At 40.1% G+C, this 16,858-nt stretch overlaps 2 protein-coding genes across 4 annotated transcripts; both read right to left on the reverse strand.

The window, feature by feature from the left end:
- Nucleotides 1-1,741: 1,741 nt before the first annotated feature.
- LOC113120021 (UPF0500 protein C1orf216) lies at nt 1,742-3,882 on the reverse strand. Its single transcript, XM_026289828.1, has 2 exons — nt 3,760-3,882; nt 1,742-3,083 (listed from the first exon to the last, which is right to left on the reverse strand). The coding sequence occupies exons 1-2, from the start codon at nt 3,762-3,764 to the stop codon at nt 2,057-2,059; spliced, it is 1,032 nt and encodes a 343-aa protein (XP_026145613.1). The 5' UTR covers nt 3,765-3,882; the 3' UTR covers nt 1,742-2,056.
- A 1,803-nt stretch (nt 3,883-5,685) lies between these two features.
- LOC113120022 (claspin-like) lies at nt 5,686-16,756 on the reverse strand. Of its 3 annotated transcripts, none has more exons than XM_026289831.1 (24): nt 16,639-16,756; nt 15,376-15,487; nt 14,859-15,202; nt 14,601-14,765; nt 14,457-14,513; nt 14,305-14,377; nt 13,852-13,954; nt 13,252-13,754; nt 12,982-13,170; nt 12,727-12,881; nt 12,400-12,593; nt 12,272-12,324; nt 11,938-12,122; nt 11,163-11,688; nt 11,019-11,079; nt 10,827-10,908; nt 10,046-10,167; nt 9,694-9,855; nt 9,257-9,378; nt 8,981-9,108; nt 8,787-8,904; nt 6,673-6,749; nt 6,331-6,492; nt 5,686-6,004 (listed from the first exon to the last, which is right to left on the reverse strand). In XM_026289831.1, the coding sequence occupies exons 2-24, from the start codon at nt 15,434-15,436 to the stop codon at nt 5,888-5,890; spliced, it is 3,759 nt and encodes a 1,252-aa protein (XP_026145616.1). In that variant the 5' UTR covers nt 15,437-15,487; nt 16,639-16,756; the 3' UTR covers nt 5,686-5,887. The 3 variants fall into 3 exon arrangements, with proteins under 3 accessions (XP_026145616.1, XP_026145614.1, XP_026145615.1); XM_026289829.1 differs by lacking the exon at nt 16,639-16,756 and adding an exon at nt 16,016-16,268; XM_026289830.1 differs by lacking the exon at nt 16,639-16,756 and adding an exon at nt 15,915-15,933.
- Between the last annotated feature and the right edge of the window lie 102 nt (nt 16,757-16,858).

Raw genomic sequence — 16,858 nt, forward strand, 5'->3', positions numbered from 1 at the left:
AAAAAAGGGAAAGCATCACTCAAAAATGAAAATTCTGTCATGATTTACTCAACCCAAGATGTATGCTGTATATTTTCCCTGCTGTGGAAAATAGAATCTATATTTTGAGAATTTGAGACTTAAAATATATCGGGGGAAATGGAAGTCAATAAGCATTACCCACATTATTCAAAATATCTTCTTTTGTGTTCTGCAGAAGAAAGAAAATTACTGGAATAGTTTAAGGCTAGGCTAAGAAAATGACAGAATTTTCATTTTTGGGAGAATATTGCTTAGGCTATGTATTCCTTATAAGGAAACAACGAAAGTCAAAATAAGAATGAATGGATCTTAAATTAGCTACTTATTACAGAAACTTATTAAGTTTTAACATAGTGTTCAAGAAATCACTCTAATTTAGATAGGGCCTAAAAGTATGGACTGTAACTCACAGATGAACTTTTACCTGAAAAAGTTACTATGGCTACAGTAATTCAAGCAAGAGTTTTATGTTAGCCTTTCCCTGAGAGTTCATCGATATATATCATTATTAACCTTACAGAAAGCACAAAAACTTTAAGTGCTGTGTAAGTGTTTAAAACGTTTTCAGAAAAGTTGACTGTTAGCAAACTTTGAGAGAAGCGCCAAAAAAACTGAGTTGCGCACGTAACCCTCGAAAGATTTCAGAAAGAAAACACTATTCTAAAATTATAAATTATTTCCCTTTTTTCGCAAATGTGCTGCCTATACGTAAATGAGCTGTCGTTGTTCGTTAAATGAGAAATGTTATCCCTTGTAAAACGCGCGCTTTCTTTAGCATTTTGTATCTGGTTAATTCTCGCAACACTTGTGCTCCGAGACAAAAACGCTTTCAAAGACGTGTTAGTAATTCTCTTAGCTCGCACTTTTGGTAGTGTGACATTGAGCCAAAGACGACAAACCAAATCATTAAACATGTTAATTCTTCAATACAGTCGCAAAAGAGTGTGATAAGCGCACACGGTTAGTAGTAAAAATTCTCTGGGATTATCCCTCATTTCGCCCCGGGCTTTTGGCTGCCGAGTCTGCCTGGACCTGCGGGCTGCTCACCGGCCGGATTGGACCAGGTGCCCCGAGGCGCACTCGGTCCAATCTCCCTCAGGGACAAAGAACCAGTGCAACTCTTACCCTGCAGCTCTGCTTTGACTCTGGATTATAGGGAAAACACTGGTATCTCCGTAAACACTCGAGACACATGCATACACAGAGAAAGGCCAGACGCTCTCAGCCCGGGGCAACAAGATACATAGAGCCCGTACTATTTAGATTAATGTAGGCCACTTTGATTTATAACTCTCACCCAGCACCTTTTCTGTGTGATAAGGAGAAACAATTGAACACTATGTGGTTCTTAAAAGAAAGCACTGTCATTAAAGGTCAAGAGAGGGTCTTGAATATATAATGTTGAAGCAATATCAAGCCTTAGAACATAAGAACTGCCAAATATTGTTATATAATGTGTCAGTACTAAATTTGTCTGAATTGTTTTTACACACTGGCTGGAAATGTGATCAAGTGAGCATGTGCTGTTTTTACCCTAAAGAATAATTCAACCTGATCTGACTTCAAAAAATATTTATAACTGGTGTAAAAAAAAACTGATCTACTCAACACAATAATATATTTAATTTAAATGTAAAATAATGTAGATGTTACTGTAAGAACTGCATTTTTAGGTCAACAGAATATTTTTTGCAATGTACTACTCTTCAAAAAAAGGACACATTGTGCATTTATTGTGAAATATAATGTATTTTATACCAAACAAAAACATTTATATGACATTTTTAAAAACATATCAGGTTGGAGGAGTTCAGAGACATCAGTAACCACATGGGCACAGTGCAAGGTGATGTTGTGGAGAACTTTAAACCCCATTTATAATAGTGATAAAAAGTTTAGCATTATGGAACATTATAGGGCGAAATGGTTCAGAGACCCAGAAGGTAATTTGATTCAAAAGAACAAGATGAACAAAGATTACTTTTCACATGTTAATAGTCATCAGCTGGTCTCATGACTTTTCTTAGATTGTCTGTTATCGGGCAGTGGTGGCAGCGCCCATGCGCAGAAGTTCTTTCCTATGCGTAAGAATGATGTCGAAACTGGACTGGAGCCGGTTCTGCTGCTCCTGGACACGGTTTTGTAAGGTGCGAACCCACCGAATAAGGGCCAGGCGACGATACATAGTCAGTTGGACTTGATGCTTCTCCATCTCCTGTGCCTTAAACCTCTCTCGGTCCTGTAGCGTCCAAACAGCCTCCATAAGTTCCGGCAGCTCAGAACAGGGGTCGGTGTCGGAGTCCGAAGAGCTGACTTCAACTGTATCAGCACCCTCCAGGCTCTCTCGACGTCGCTCTGCCGTTTTATCCACGTGGTTTTGGTTTTTCAGGGTGTCCACAGTTGCATTCCCATTGTCTGCCATTGGACGTTCTCTGCAGATTTGATCCCAGATGGAATTGTGGGCCCCTGCGCTCCCGATGTCTACACTCTCTGTGCTGAGTGGGGAAGAGCTTTCGGACCTGTAACTGAATTCAAACTCTTCATCACTGTCAGCCCAGTCTATCACATCATCCTCTTCTTCTTCTTCGTCATCATCCAGTAGGTCCTCCACTTTCTCACTCTCTCCCAATGCCTTCTCCTTTTCATCATCTGTCACTCTCCTCATCTCTTCATCAACCTTGCCTTCTTCTGCACCATCTGGAGGCACTCTACCTCCCATATCGTCACCGCTTTCAATCTCTGGAAGAGGCTCCAAAGGGCTCCAGCATGGCAGACGAGACAAGGGGGAGAGGGGTCCAGGTCCAGGTCCATAGTGGCTGGCAGAAAGGGGCAGATCACGGCCCAAAGCCCTTGGACGCACCCGGTTGCGATTTTCATCTCCTGTCATGGGGTCATCATCCTGCCCCAATAAGTTAAAGTTACCATCTTTCTCGCATCTCTTCTGACTGTTGGTATGGTTGCGCAGAGTTGACTGTGGTCCAACTACAGCTTGACTTCCAAGGACAGGGTTCATAACCCGATCTTGCTGAAGCATTTTCAGTTTTGTTTGAGATACACTCGCTCTTTGAAAAGGGGAGATAAGAAAAAAAGTTAGTGGTTTGACAGAAGAGTCTTTATAGGATGCAAAAGCCAAGTAATACATTATATTTTGCCTGTGAATATACTTTCAGACAAAACAGAAAAGTGCTGAAAGGCCACTAACACACTGTAAATAATCTCTGTGGCTAAAATCCCTCGCTAATAATGGATAAAATAATACATCAAATATTCATTGGTGCAATTCCACGGCATGTTCTCCATTTCGGTGACATGAAATATTCAGATGTCCTCCTCTCACAGATATAGTACACGTAATAACTTCGGGGCCCTGTCAATCATTCGGCGTGACAGCGCTGTGGTGCTGAAGAACCAGCGATTCAGGGGTGCACGCCTGAGGCCCAAATAATAAAATGATTGAGGACATAAAAACTTCAAGTAGTCCAGGGCCGCGTTAAAATAAATTTATACGATGCACGAAGGAAATCAATAAAAATTAAACCACCAATCGAACGCATTTTTTGGAGCTCGATGCTCGACTGGCCGCCTAACGAGCACAAACGTTATCAAAATAAATGTTAGCGCGGATTTAGATAATTAGCAAGAGTCAATCGCAAGAACCAAGAAAAAAAATATATCGATATAGAATCCAGATAAACAGGTTGGATTACGTAAGAGCGAGCGGCGTTACGCTAGTCTCACCCCATCTCTCCGCTTCGCTCGCTCGTCCGGGAACGCGGAACGCCTAAACCTCCTCCAATTTTATCTAGCCGTTACATAAATGGCTGATTGACAATAACATCTGAGAATCAATTATTAGAGGGCATTGTCTTACGGTTTGTTGTCTGTTTTTTCGTCCGCGAATAAGATCCAGTGTCCTCCCTGTTTTCCCTCCTCCTCCTCCGACAGAGCCTCTCTAGCGATGTTTACCTCCCTCCCATCCGCTCTCTTTTCCCGTGTACTGCAACGGACCACTGGGCTATGACTCACTTCCTAAACTGGGAAGGGACCACATAAGACGGAAACCGGTGAAATTAGTGGAAAATAGTGTGGGAAAACTAATTCAAGTCTTGAACATATGAGGGGGCTCTAAATTAAGGATTGAACCCTCTAAAAAGAGGTCAACACACATAAAAGTCATAGGTTTTAAAATATATTTACTTCTCATTGTTATAAATTCTGGCCATACATAAAATATACGTACAATTTAATTATTCGATTATTAAATGCATTACAGAAACCCGTTTTACCATTAGCTAGCTGTACGAAAGGCTCTAGACTATAATTTGATTTACACTAGATTGCAGAAATTAATTTTTTTTTGCAACAAAAACCTTAAAACTCAAGTCATACAAAGTGTAAAATACACTCAATGTAATAAAAAATAAAAATAATTAAGGACTACTATTTTACAACCAGGTTTATACCTTTTAATGGGCCTGCAGTTTTGTTGTTGAAGGTCTGTGATGGCTTATCATAAGGCACTGTGTGACTGTGTTTTGGTGCTTTCACATCAGACAGACTCAGTAAGTACATTCCCTCCTTACCCCATGACAAGCAATTGCTGGCGACAGAAAAGAACTCTTCTCTCTCCCCCCGCCCCCCCCCCTCACTCTGTCCAACAACATCCCCATTCAAGTGTGCACCTTCAGGCTGTCTCTACTCTCTCCCCCTTCAATCTCTCAATAAGAGCCTTAACACATGAAAAATACATCAAATAAAAAGTTTGCCTGCGGCTTCGTCACATGGAAAATCATCTACATCAAGCAAACAATCTGGGGAAGGAACGGGAATGAAGATGAGAGCAAGAGACAAGAGATGCTTGAAGTTGCCTCGTAAAATGAGCTTTAACACTTGCTGCATGAGTTCAAAAACATATAACCTGTAAAACACTATGGGTTAGACAAGTTTATGCCACTAGATAATAATGAAAAAGCTGGATTGTGTCCCACACATACATGATAACTTGCAGTAAAAACGTGCTGTTGCCAGAAAACCGAAGCACTTGTTTGGATGCGAGCAGCCTGCAGTTATGACCCATTTCCCTCAGTTCAGTTGCACGTCTCCTATCCCGGCGGTTTGAGCAGTGACAGAGCCCAGAGGAACTCACCCCTGGCACTGCTGTCAAAAGCCACCACTCAGATCCAGTATGGCAGCTACTGCACATTCAACCAGTTGCCCAGAAGCTCTCCATATATTAATACACACACACATACTACATGCCTTTGCAGGCAACATGGAATTAGTTTTCTTTTTGACAAGGTCAATTATCTTCAAAAGAGCATGTCTTTTTGGGACCATTGGTTAAAACGAAATGAGTGATGCGGAGGCTCAACATGTTGCTGCAACCAAACTCGCTTAAAAAAAAAAAAAAAAAAAAAAAATCGCATGTTACAAATGAACTCAAAATTATCCAGCGGCTTCAGAGAATGATCTCGGTATTCTCAGCCTGGAGCAAGGTTGATCTTAATAATTCCATAAAAGAAATTCCAACTCCAGAAAGGAGCTGGATTAATCCCTTACAAAAACACAGTAAACCGAAGCATACCCAGACAAATTTCTTGGCATCTGTTTGAGCAAGTTAAAAAGAAAAAAAATCTTGGCATTAAAAATGCAAATAGCAAGTAATGATTTTAAAATACACTTTAATACACTATTTTATAAAAACAAATAAAATTACACCACTTAAGTGAAATCACATATTTACATGATACAACATACAAATAGTCTAAAACATGCCAAACTTTCAACATCATAGCATTTAGTATGGACAATGGGACAAAAATATAATTATGTATTGTTAGTAACACTGGGAAGTGTGGAAGCAACTTCAGTTTTCCAGATAGCTGAAAATACTTCGTGGTGGTCCTGTAGGTTTGATGGAGTTCCCAAGACATGGCCGCTTAGCAGCAGGGCTAATAGAGTCCATCTGTCCTCTTTTCTTAATCTGCAAAGTTAATTTACTCATTTTTACTCATACTTAACAACAAATGTCTAATAGATGTTTTTAAAAGCTATAATTTTACAATAAAACGTTTATCTTGAGTGGTGAAGTAATTAGACACCTCAAATTGTGGTATCTTAATTAACAAATATTCTAGGACTACAGCTCCATCCGGTGGTAGAACTAATAACTACATAAAAATAAAAAAAAAATGCACCAAGGGACCAATCAGAATTTCTTTTGGTTCTACTTAATGTTATTCTAAATCCATAGTAAAATATCCTTGCAAAAATGTAAATATGGAAAAACTTAATGATCAAACAAAGTACCTGTTTTCTGGGTCCCCCTGATGCAGGTGGCTCTTTTTCTGGTGACAGGGTTTGGAAGAGGAAACCTCGTGAGTTACGAGGGGCCAAGGGATTGCTGTCAGAGATGCTGGCTAACTTTTGCAACACTGCTCGAGGCTGACTGAGTAATGAGCCTCTCTTGACCTGGAAATAAAAGTACAAGTCAAAAGATTACAAATATGTGACAGCATTTCATCTTAAAAGCCATTTAAACGAGTTGACAGTGGAATTGCTATTACAAATGCTAGAAAAATCAACACTAATAAACAAAAATTTGCACAGGAAGTAGAGAACAAAATGAGGGAGTGTGCTGTGGATACTGACCACAGTGGGCTGAAATGGCTTTTGGAACTGGTTGGTATTGGGAGCCGCCCTCTCTTGCAAAGGAGCAGCTGAAGAGTCTGTAAACAGGTGACAGTTTTAGAAGTGGATCCAGGAGAAAAAAGTCCATCATTGGGCAAACAAATACTTAATCAGCACTTCAGTCCTAAATAGTGTTGTCAAAAGACCCAGTACTGCGGTACCAAGTCGGTACTAGAAAAATGAAAATGTGAAGGTACAAGGTTTCTGTAAGTACCGGTGGTACAGAGTACAGGTCAACCTGGTTGTTGACGCATACAGCGCTATGATTTCCGAAGCAGAAAACGCGGACGGAAATCAAAATCCAGTCATGAAAATGAAACGTACATTTTAATATAGACAGTCATGGAATTTGTCAAAGTCAGCATTAATTAATCAAATCAATCAAATCAAATCTCCATATGGACAGGTATTTGTAAATGTTAAGCCACAAAAGTTGGTTGAAATATGAATCCTCCATGTTCTGTGCATCTCTGGGTGAATGAATGAATGGTTTGTTTACTACATAGACTGAAGTTAAACACAATTGTAAATAAGTATAAAGAATGCCATTGGTTTTATTTTTAGTGATAAAAAGGGTGTTTTTTTTTAATTAGCATATTTTTTGCTTTGGTACTGAAATTGGTACAGAGAACCATGGATTTTCACTGGTATCGGTACCGAATACTAGGGATGCACCGGTTGACCGGCCATAAATCGGAACCGGCCGATTTTTGCTTAAAATACGTTTTTTGTCATTTTTCTGGCCGATTTTTCCGGAAGTGCGGCCGCGTGCACAGACTACATTGAAATCATTCGCTATCATGTAATTTGTGTGGAAGTATTTCGAAATCTCTGCACAGGACACGGGCAGCCGATCAGCGCTGGAAGTGCAGAGCTACATGTCTGAGGCACAGATAGCAGGAAGCGTTGTTGTACTGGTGCTCAAATAAGAGCACCTTTTCTGCACGCACTAAAGCTGCGCGAGCGTATACTGTACCGGTCTGCGCCCTGCACACGAGTAGTAAACAGTGAAAAGATGGTCAGATCAACTTCTCACGTGTTGGATGAGAGACGAAACGGACTAAACTGACAAAACTGAAATGCTTATATATATATATATATATATATATATATATATATATATATTCAATAAGCAGAACCTGCATACACTTTTGAAAAGACAGAAGTGAATGTCAGTTCTGTATAGGAGGATTATTTTTATTTTACCTTAAAAATACATCGACTTAGTGAAAAAGTCTTTCATTCATCCAATTAAAACATTTATGGGTAATGATTCACATCTATATAATTCTTTTAACTGGAGACAATAGTTATTTATTTTTCATTGGCTCAAGTAAAAAAATATATATGTGAATCATTACCCTAATTCTTTTTATTCTTTTTTTTTGGACGAATGAAACACTTTGCATCTGTTTTATTCGCACCAACATTATTTGATTTTAACATTTTGGAATAATTTACTTATGTAGCATACTTTTTTCATTCTTACTGGTAAAGCTTTTTTTTTTTTTTTTTTAAACCAAATGTAAAAACTAAAACAAATACTGAATGCTGATTAAGAAACATGTTATTGAATGTATGTGTTGTTTGGAGTGTAGAACTATGCAGCTGTTGCCTTTAATTTCATATGGTAACAGTTAATCTTTTAATTTAAGGCCAGTTCTATGTAGTTTCAACCCAATTAAAAAACAAAAGCTAAATGCTGAAGTCTGTACCATCTGTATATGTATTGAATGTAGTCTACTTACTGTGCAGTTACTGCTATTAATTTCAGATGGTTACGGTTATTGTTTTCAATAGCCAAAAGCCAGTTTGGCCTATTGAATAACAAATAAACATCTTGTTTATGCACACCTTCCTTCTTTTTTGTTTGTTGCTTAAGAGATAAACAAAAATCGGTATCGGCCAGTTTGCTAGTAAAAAATCGGAATCGGCCAAGAAAAATCATGATCGTGCATCCCTAGCGAATACTGAACTTTTAGTACCGTGACAGCACTAGTCCTTAATACTGTCAGAACACCTGAATTAGTGCATAGTTATTCTGCAATCTTTACAATCTCAGTGCATGTCAGTACCTTTCTTTTGAAGGGTCTTAGCAGTAAGCTTCTTAGCTAGCTTCATAAATTGACTGTCCTCCTCTTCAATCTTTTCCTCATCATCTGCATCCTCTCCCTTTTTGGCCTGAGCTTCAGTCTAAAGAACAGGATTCAAGTCAGACACAAGCACACAAGCATAAACACAGCATTTATTTTCTTACACACACACACACCTGTTCTCTTATCCACTGTTCCCTTTCTAGCCGTTCTTTACGTCTTCGCAACTCCAGTTGATCGATTTCTTCATCTTCCTCTTCCTCGTCTCCATCAGGACCCATTCCACCAAACTCAAAGTTATCATCTGGACAAAATAAACAGAAAAAAAACTACATGAATAGAGGTCAGACTCTACTACATCTACTCCATTTAGCTGCTACAAGCACTGTCAAGAAACACTCTTCAACATCAGTTTACTGAGGGGTGGGATCCAGATCACAACCTGAACTCACCAATGTTTTTCCAGCGGAAACGGCGAGCTCGTCCAGGTCCATCAGAATGCAGATCCCCATCAGCGAGGTAACGCTCCTGATACAGCCGCAGTCTTCGCTTATCATCATCCAAGACCTGCTTCCTGTAGAAAGAATATAATGAGCCTCATGTTTCAAGTGAAAGACTAAGACTGTTTACAAAAGCAGCCAGATTTAAGTCATTTATAACACCTACGGAGTTAATTGATCACATGGCATGACAGAAGTACACAGCTAAGCAGCTTTGATAAAAAGGTTGGCTCCCCCATGTGGCACACTAATATTACAACAATTTTTAGCAGCAGACAACTGTAAAATGCAAAGCTACCAGCAAGCATTTCAGCTGCTTTTGCAAGTACTCACCTCTTCCACCACCTAGTAAAAGAGCAAGTCAGGAGGATTAAGGTAACATTTCTTACATGTGAATCTTGTTAACTTGATCCATTAATTCCTCATCTGATGGTAAATCTTCCTGTATCTCCTCCTCCTCGTATTCATCACCACCACAATCATCCTCATCCTCACTGCCCACATCACTGCCAGACAACTCTGCCTCGGACTCCACAAACTCTGCTAAACGGCTGTTGGGACACAAATAACATTTACAGATATCAATACACACACATAAAATCACTTTCACATAAGATGAAATCTATTCATTAAGCAGCAATTCCCAATCTCTTCCACACTAAAATGGTTTTAAACAACTTGATTGTTCATAACAAAAACTTACACAACTTAGATTGTGCTGAAAAACAAAAATAGGCATACATTTTCTTTTTGCCAGTGCATCGTCCAAAGACCGCTTCCCTTTCCTCTTCCTGCTCGTCCTCCTCCTCTTCTTCTTCATTCTCAGTTTCTTCTTCAGCATCTGATTTGTCCTCATTTTCATCCTTAAATTAAAAAATGTTTACAGCACTAAGCAATGAACAGGAGTTAAAGGGTTAGTGCACCCAATAATCAAAATTATATAATTAATAACTCTCACTCTCATCTAATATGCTGATACACATGACTCCATTCTTACTTTTCTCTTTAGGAGTGCTTGTCCTAACTTAAATTTAGGAGCACCTTCTGATCAATAATCAAAAGTTCTAGCCACCTAATACGAGGCGACATGTGACAGGCATTTTCTTTTTACCTTTGCAATGGGATCATTCCATCTATCAAGTTAAAAAAATTATGTTTATAAACTTTTATATTTCCATTTAAACAATGTAATAAGAAGTAGAATAAGACAAATAAGTAACCAATCATATGAAATTAGTTTTAATACAAAAATAATTTGTACGACAGAGGGTGCACAGAACACCACTAAAGTTTAGACATTTAATGAGGCTCAGAGGTTGGTATGAGTGAAATTAAATTAATAAATTAATGTGGAATTTTTTTTAGTGCCGTTATGTTGTCAGTGAGAAGCTGCAGGCAGCCGTGGCTGGTATGATTTTTGTTGTGCAGGCAGAACAATACGCTACAGGTTTCTTTTCCCCTCATTTTTTCCCAATCGATAGAAACCCCAAATGTTTTCAAAGTTCTTTTATCTGCCGAGTACCTTTTCACTGAGGCTGTCTACATCTGACAGGAGCCGGAACTCACAGTCACCTTCCTCCTCTTCCTCTATTATGTTCTTGTTCCTATGGGGACAGTATGAGGGTATAAAGAATTTAGTCTTTGGAACAACAAAATACAAACTATAATTTAAGGATATGCAATGAATCCATGCACACTGATTATAGCTTAGTACCTGTTCATTTCAGATGGCTTTTCAAAGGCAGGACTCGAGACTGAGCGCAGCGACGAAGCAGCTAGAAACAGGTTAGATAGCATTTGTTACCTACAACACTTAACAAGTGTCCTTTTAACCGTCATTATAAATAACAAGACTTACACGGGCTTCCTGTGAACTTGCCAGAGCAGAGAGCCAGCAGCTGGTCCATGTCTGCCTCCGAGCTGCCCTGACTCTCCCCTCGTTGCGCTTCTGGCTCCAAGGTCTTGTTCTTCTCCATGGGCTTGACGACTGGCTCTTCAGGCTGTGTGGAAAAAGCTCCAGAGCACAGACCCAGAAGCTCATCTTCTGCTGCAGGCTGAGTAGCCCCTGGCTGGGTCTGCCCTGTTCTGAAGCCCCCAGAGCAGAGCCCTAGGAGCTCACCCATGTTAGCATCCATGGCGTTTTCATCCAGACTGTCTAGTATAAGCTGCCGTTTGTGGGAACGGCTAGGCAAACCACGGGGACCGACATTTAAGAAGCCATCGGCATCCAGTAGCTGGGAGTGGGTGTCCTCCTCCAGTGAGAAGCGACCCTGGGAATCCCCAGCCGCAGGGAGGGCAGACTCACTCGGGGAAGAGGGAGCATAAAGGTCTTGAGAATCCTCCACAGGGAGGCAGAGGGAGGGTTCGGACATCTTACCAGAGCTCTGAAAAAATATTTAGGGTGTCTTTATTTACTGATTTAACAGATCATTTACTTACTAAACTGGCAAACCTTGTAATGTGTATTTAAGATCAGGAAGACGCGTTTGTTACATTCAGTGAAGATTTGTATGGGGAGATTTTTTTTCCCCTTGCAAGGCTGTTGAAACGACTGGAACAGTGGTAAAATGCTGTGAGATTTTGAAAAAATGTTGCAAACAAACTTCATTTCAGGAGTTCCAAGAGACCCTCACCTTTGAAGCAGAGCCGAGGAAGCTGGATCTGAAGAGGCAGGGAGATGGAGAGCGGAATGCAGTGTTGGACAGTCCTCTTCCTACAGCTCTATTTACTGGCTGGTATGATGGGATCATTGAGCCCATTAGCTCAAAGCTACTATTATGACTGCTGTCCTTAGCCAATGAAAGGGTGTCATCCTCCTCTGTAAAAAGAAGGAAAATTCAGTCTGATTTCACATTTATTTTATAATACCAATACAAAAAAAGTGACCAGTTGTTAAAGCAACAGGTATAACAACTTATTGTTTTAAATAAGAAACAGTAAAAGTATGTAAAATCCATATGCACTCACCCATTTTATTGTCGGCTTCATGGCCAGCTGCTCCTAATCTCCTTACACCATCCCTGAACAGAAGATGACATTCAGTTAGTATGGACACAGAAAGTGTGTTGCAGCCCAATTAGGAAACATGCACATACCCTGTGCGGGAACAGGAGTTGCCAGCAAACAGCATCAATGTTCCATCAGTGTCTGCTGGAGTTGGAGAGGGACTTTTGAAGCCAGGGGAAGGGCATGTCTTTACTGAAACTTCATCTTCACCTTCCTCTTTGTCCACAGTGTCTTCTCCCTCCTCCACTTCATCATCACCACCACCCAACAATTCATCAACACCCTAAAAAAAAGGAATGGAAAAATAAAATTGATGACTATAAAATGAGGAAAGTCATGTGAAAGAGTATTGGAATCTGGAAGAAAAAAAATTCTAAAACATTGACCAATCCTAAAGGAACGCCAATTTTTAGTACCTCTTCATCCTCTGACTCTGTCATCTCTGCTTCCTCTTCTTCCTCACAATCCTCATTGTCAAGGCGATGCAGAGCAGCTCTGCGCTCTCTCTCCTCCTTCCTGCGGATGGCCATGGCTTGTTGCAAGCGAGACTTCAACAGTACCAGTTTCTCACCTACAAAGATATAAGCAATGAACAATAATAAAAATGAAACGCATTATAACAGCATCCATACCTGGAAATCAAAGCACTGTGGTAAAAATAGTGATTATACCTGGTTTGACATTTGCAGGCTCATCTTCTCCCTCATTAACAGTTACTGTGATTGATTCAGAGCGTAGTTCTTCTTGTCCTGTGGGGGCGGTGTCTTTCCTCACCACATTAAGCTGCAATGTGCGCTCCCTTTTAGGGCGAGGAGCAGGTTGGATGTGCTTCATGAAGCGTTCCTGTAGTGCTTTCAGAGCTATAATACACACACAAAATCAATTACTATTTGTGGAAAAGGGTGAAGAACATTTAAAAAGTGATGACCCAAAACTCTCACCAGGGTTTTCCTGAGGTGGCTCCAACTGGACAAAAGCCCCATCATCTGCACACAACTTTGCTACAGGAGGAGGATCTAGACCAAGCTCTCTTAATCTGGCTAGTTTATCCTTGCGAGGTTTGAGCATCTGAGCAGCAGGCTGAGCCTGATCAACTGAGACCCGTTGCTCTTCTTGGTCCTTGTCTGAGTGTTTGGCTTCCTCAGTTTCTTGCTCAGTGGGAGTTTCTTTCTCTTGACCCATAGGGTTGGGTTTGTCATTGCTTATATCATGTTCTACTTCTGCTTCACTTGAGGTCTGTGGGTGGCTATCATTTGTCAGATTGTCCTGATGAGTGCTGGTAGCAGTGTCTTCTAGAGGTAGGGATGTGGTGGAGGACTGGTTACCCAGAGATGATTCTTTTGGAGGGCTTGAGTGCTGCTCTGGCATGTGCAGAGATCTTGTGGTTTGATCTGAAAGTGGTTGTGTAGTGCGCTCTAAAATACAAGCCTGGTACTTGGCAGACCTTAAGGACAAGTGGAAAAGATTACACTGGTAAATTCTACTGTATGAAAATATACAGGAGATCAGTTAGTTCATTAGTGATAGACATGATCTCATACTTGAGCAAAGCCATTGCACCACCCTCAGGACGAGGTTTTCTCTTGAAGAACTGGTCAATACTTTTGGGCTCTGGCATATAATATGGAAGATTGAGCATAGACTCTGCAAAAAAGACAAGTGTTAGAAAGCATTTTTTTTATATTATCCTGAAGTGATATTTACCCCATCTACACCACACGTTTGGAGATACATATATTTATAAAGTCATCATGTGCTTGCAAAATCTAAAACTTCAAGTTCAGTGAAGCAGGTAGTGACATTCCTTTCCGACCAATCTGTGATCAGCACCGTTTTTACACGTCATGTTTTGGGAACGGTACGTTTCACTTGGAGGTGGTACTAAAAAAAAAAACTAGGTACTGTACCATGTGGAAACCCAACCAAATGTGAACAGTACCGTGCTGTACCATGTAGTAGAAAAGCGCCTTTAGTGAGCCTAGCAGATGACTGACCTCGTACAAGTCTCTGACTCTCACTGTGAAGCTGCTTGAGTGCCTCCTTGCTAGCTTTTGCTGCTTTCCTCTCCTAAAAACAAGTCAATGATTTTATTATACACAATTAACACAATCAATGAGACCATATCACTATAATAATAAAATCTCACCTTGCGTGGTGACCTGTTCTCATGTTCCTCATCTCCACTGAACTCAGACGGTTGAGGCTAGAGATAAATAATAATAAAAAGTAACCATAACAGATTCAAATCATGTGGTGACTTCAGACAGTCAAAGCAAAAGTCTGTGTTTACTTTGTGTTTGGCCTTCTTTTTCACAGCTGATCGGATAGCATCTAGAGACTCTTCCTCTTCACCTTCCAATTGTGGTTCAGAGTCTTCCTCTAACTGGGCGTCAAATAGATCAGAGTCTCCGAGCAAACAGCCACTGTCATTAAATGCTTTGATTGGAAGGGCCTCCTTAAAATGAGAGAGAGACAAAAAAAATCAAACAAAAGTGATTAAGTCAAATAATTCTGAAACGGCTAGTTTTTAAATGTTCCAAGCACCCACCTCTGTTTTTTCTTTCAGTCGTTTTACAAGGGCAATGTTGCGTTTCTCTTTTTCTTTGCGTCTCTGTGACTTCTCCCTCTTTTTCTTTGCTTCTTTTGGTTTGACTTGGACTTCCACTTTCTCTGGCTCGCTCTCGTCACTGTCCATTAAGATACGGGGTACTCGTTTTCCTCGCTTTTTTTTAATGCTTTCGGTCTCATTAGTCTTTGTCTCCTCATCGCAGGACTCTGACAGGACCAGAGCATTTGCCATCCCAGTCTCTTCCTGCTCCCCATCGCTGTCACTGTCCTGCAGTGCCTTCCGAGAGCGGCCCTTCCGACTGACCATGATATCTTCATCTGACTCTGAAACATAATGGTTGAAAAAGGATCGGTCATCCCGCAATATATTTTAGGTGCCACTGTTCAGAAGTGTCAAAAGCATTCCTTTTGCTCATTCACCAACATATATAAATGAATCAAATTCTCAAATAGTTGCTTTTCCACCATTAAAAAGAAGAAGATCATTTTCAACTAACCTTGTTGGTCTTCAGTGACCATGTTGGTGTCAATCACAGGCTCCTGCCTTGGTGAGCCCATTCCACTATCTGAATCACTTGCAGCTGTTCCCGCCTCAGCCAGATCTACAGGCTATAAAATATTAACGTTACATTCGGTATGCATGTTAATACTTATTTGACAGACTTCCATTGCAAAAAAATAAAACTAGTTTAAGTTAATTAATCACGTGCTTTTGTAAACACAAGAGAATACAAATATTATTTTTAGTCGCATTGTGACTAACGTTACACACCTTTTACGAGAACTAACGTTACATTATAACTAGAAAGCAACCTAAACCGTAATAATTATTCTTTTTTTTGTTGTAAACACTAACTTAAATAGAATATGATAAAAAGTAATTCGACATTGGCAACAATTAAAATAAAAAAGCAAATACAGTGTGCACAGTTCATCTGGCCTTAACGTTAACTTACATGACAAAAGACAAAATGAACAGCTAAGCTGGTTAGCTAAACACAAATAACCTGATGAATTAATTCAAAATCTTTATCACCTGTTGGGCGAATTAGTTGTCAACTGGTATGTGTTCAACATATGTAGTCATTTACATGTATCTTGGAAGCAATATATTGTTATTTTGCTCTGATACGTTACCCGCTCAGACAGAAGAGAGCTCATCTTAAGGTTGTCTCGAGTGTTATTCGGTACGAAACTTAATCAATCGCACGATGCAGGCACTCCAAAGCTGTATTAATGTTAAAAACGCACTCTTTTATCCAAAATGTCATAAAATCTAAATGTAAAGGTAATTTTTACAATGCCAAAATGTATACATCCATCTCCCGCCCGATGTTGGTAAACGATTAAAACTTCACCCTTCGCGCCCTGGGCTCGAGCGCTTTTCTTTAACTTTCTCCGTCATTCTTTTCGAGCATCGCTATTGGATGAACGGTTGTTAGGCGCTTTTGGGCTGTGCTGATTGGACAGAACGGTCAGAGCTGGAACACCAATAACGCGTCGGATTGGTCAATGCTGACTGTAAATGGACAACAACAGAGTTCCAGCAAATAATGCAAGTTGCCACATGGGGGCAGGATATTTCTATAATAAAATACGCAGTAACTTTCAGTATGCTTCATGTAAACTGTTAAGATAACGCGTAAAGAGAAAGAAAAATAAAAACATTCACAACCTTTTGAGTTCTTGTCAATGATTAAACCTTTGACCATCCACAGCTGATTTGCCATTAATCAACCCACGTGTAAAATAGCACTTACAACTGAAATGAGTGTGCGCGCGGATTTTCCCTGAACTGAACTGCATTAATTTTAGTGCCATGAGCCGTTGCTCAAATGAAATTATGTAATGCTACCCGCAACTGGCAAAACTGTGTGTGTATCCGTGTACTTCGCCCAAACCTTTATCATTTTTCATGTGTGTGTCAATGTGCGCGTCCACCAACCGAATTCCGCGTCTCCGCGCATGCGCACTTACAAA

The sequence above is a fragment of the Carassius auratus genome, chromosome 19 (assembly GCF_003368295.1).
Source record: "Carassius auratus strain Wakin chromosome 19, ASM336829v1, whole genome shotgun sequence".
In the NCBI taxonomy this organism is placed as follows: domain Eukaryota; kingdom Metazoa; phylum Chordata; class Actinopteri; order Cypriniformes; family Cyprinidae; genus Carassius; species Carassius auratus.

Coding starts and splice junctions, on each gene's coding strand:
- LOC113120022 (XM_026289829.1), bottom strand. CDS start 16,039: ATGAGCTCTCTTCTGTCTGAGCGG. Junction 15,488..16,015: donor GCTCTCTTCTGTCTGAGCGG/GTAACGTATCAG, acceptor AATATTTTATAG/CCTGTAGATCTGGCTGAGGC. Junction 12,123..12,271: donor TGAAGCCGACAATAAAATGG/GTGAGTGCATAT, acceptor TTCTTTTTACAG/AGGAGGATGACACCCTTTCA.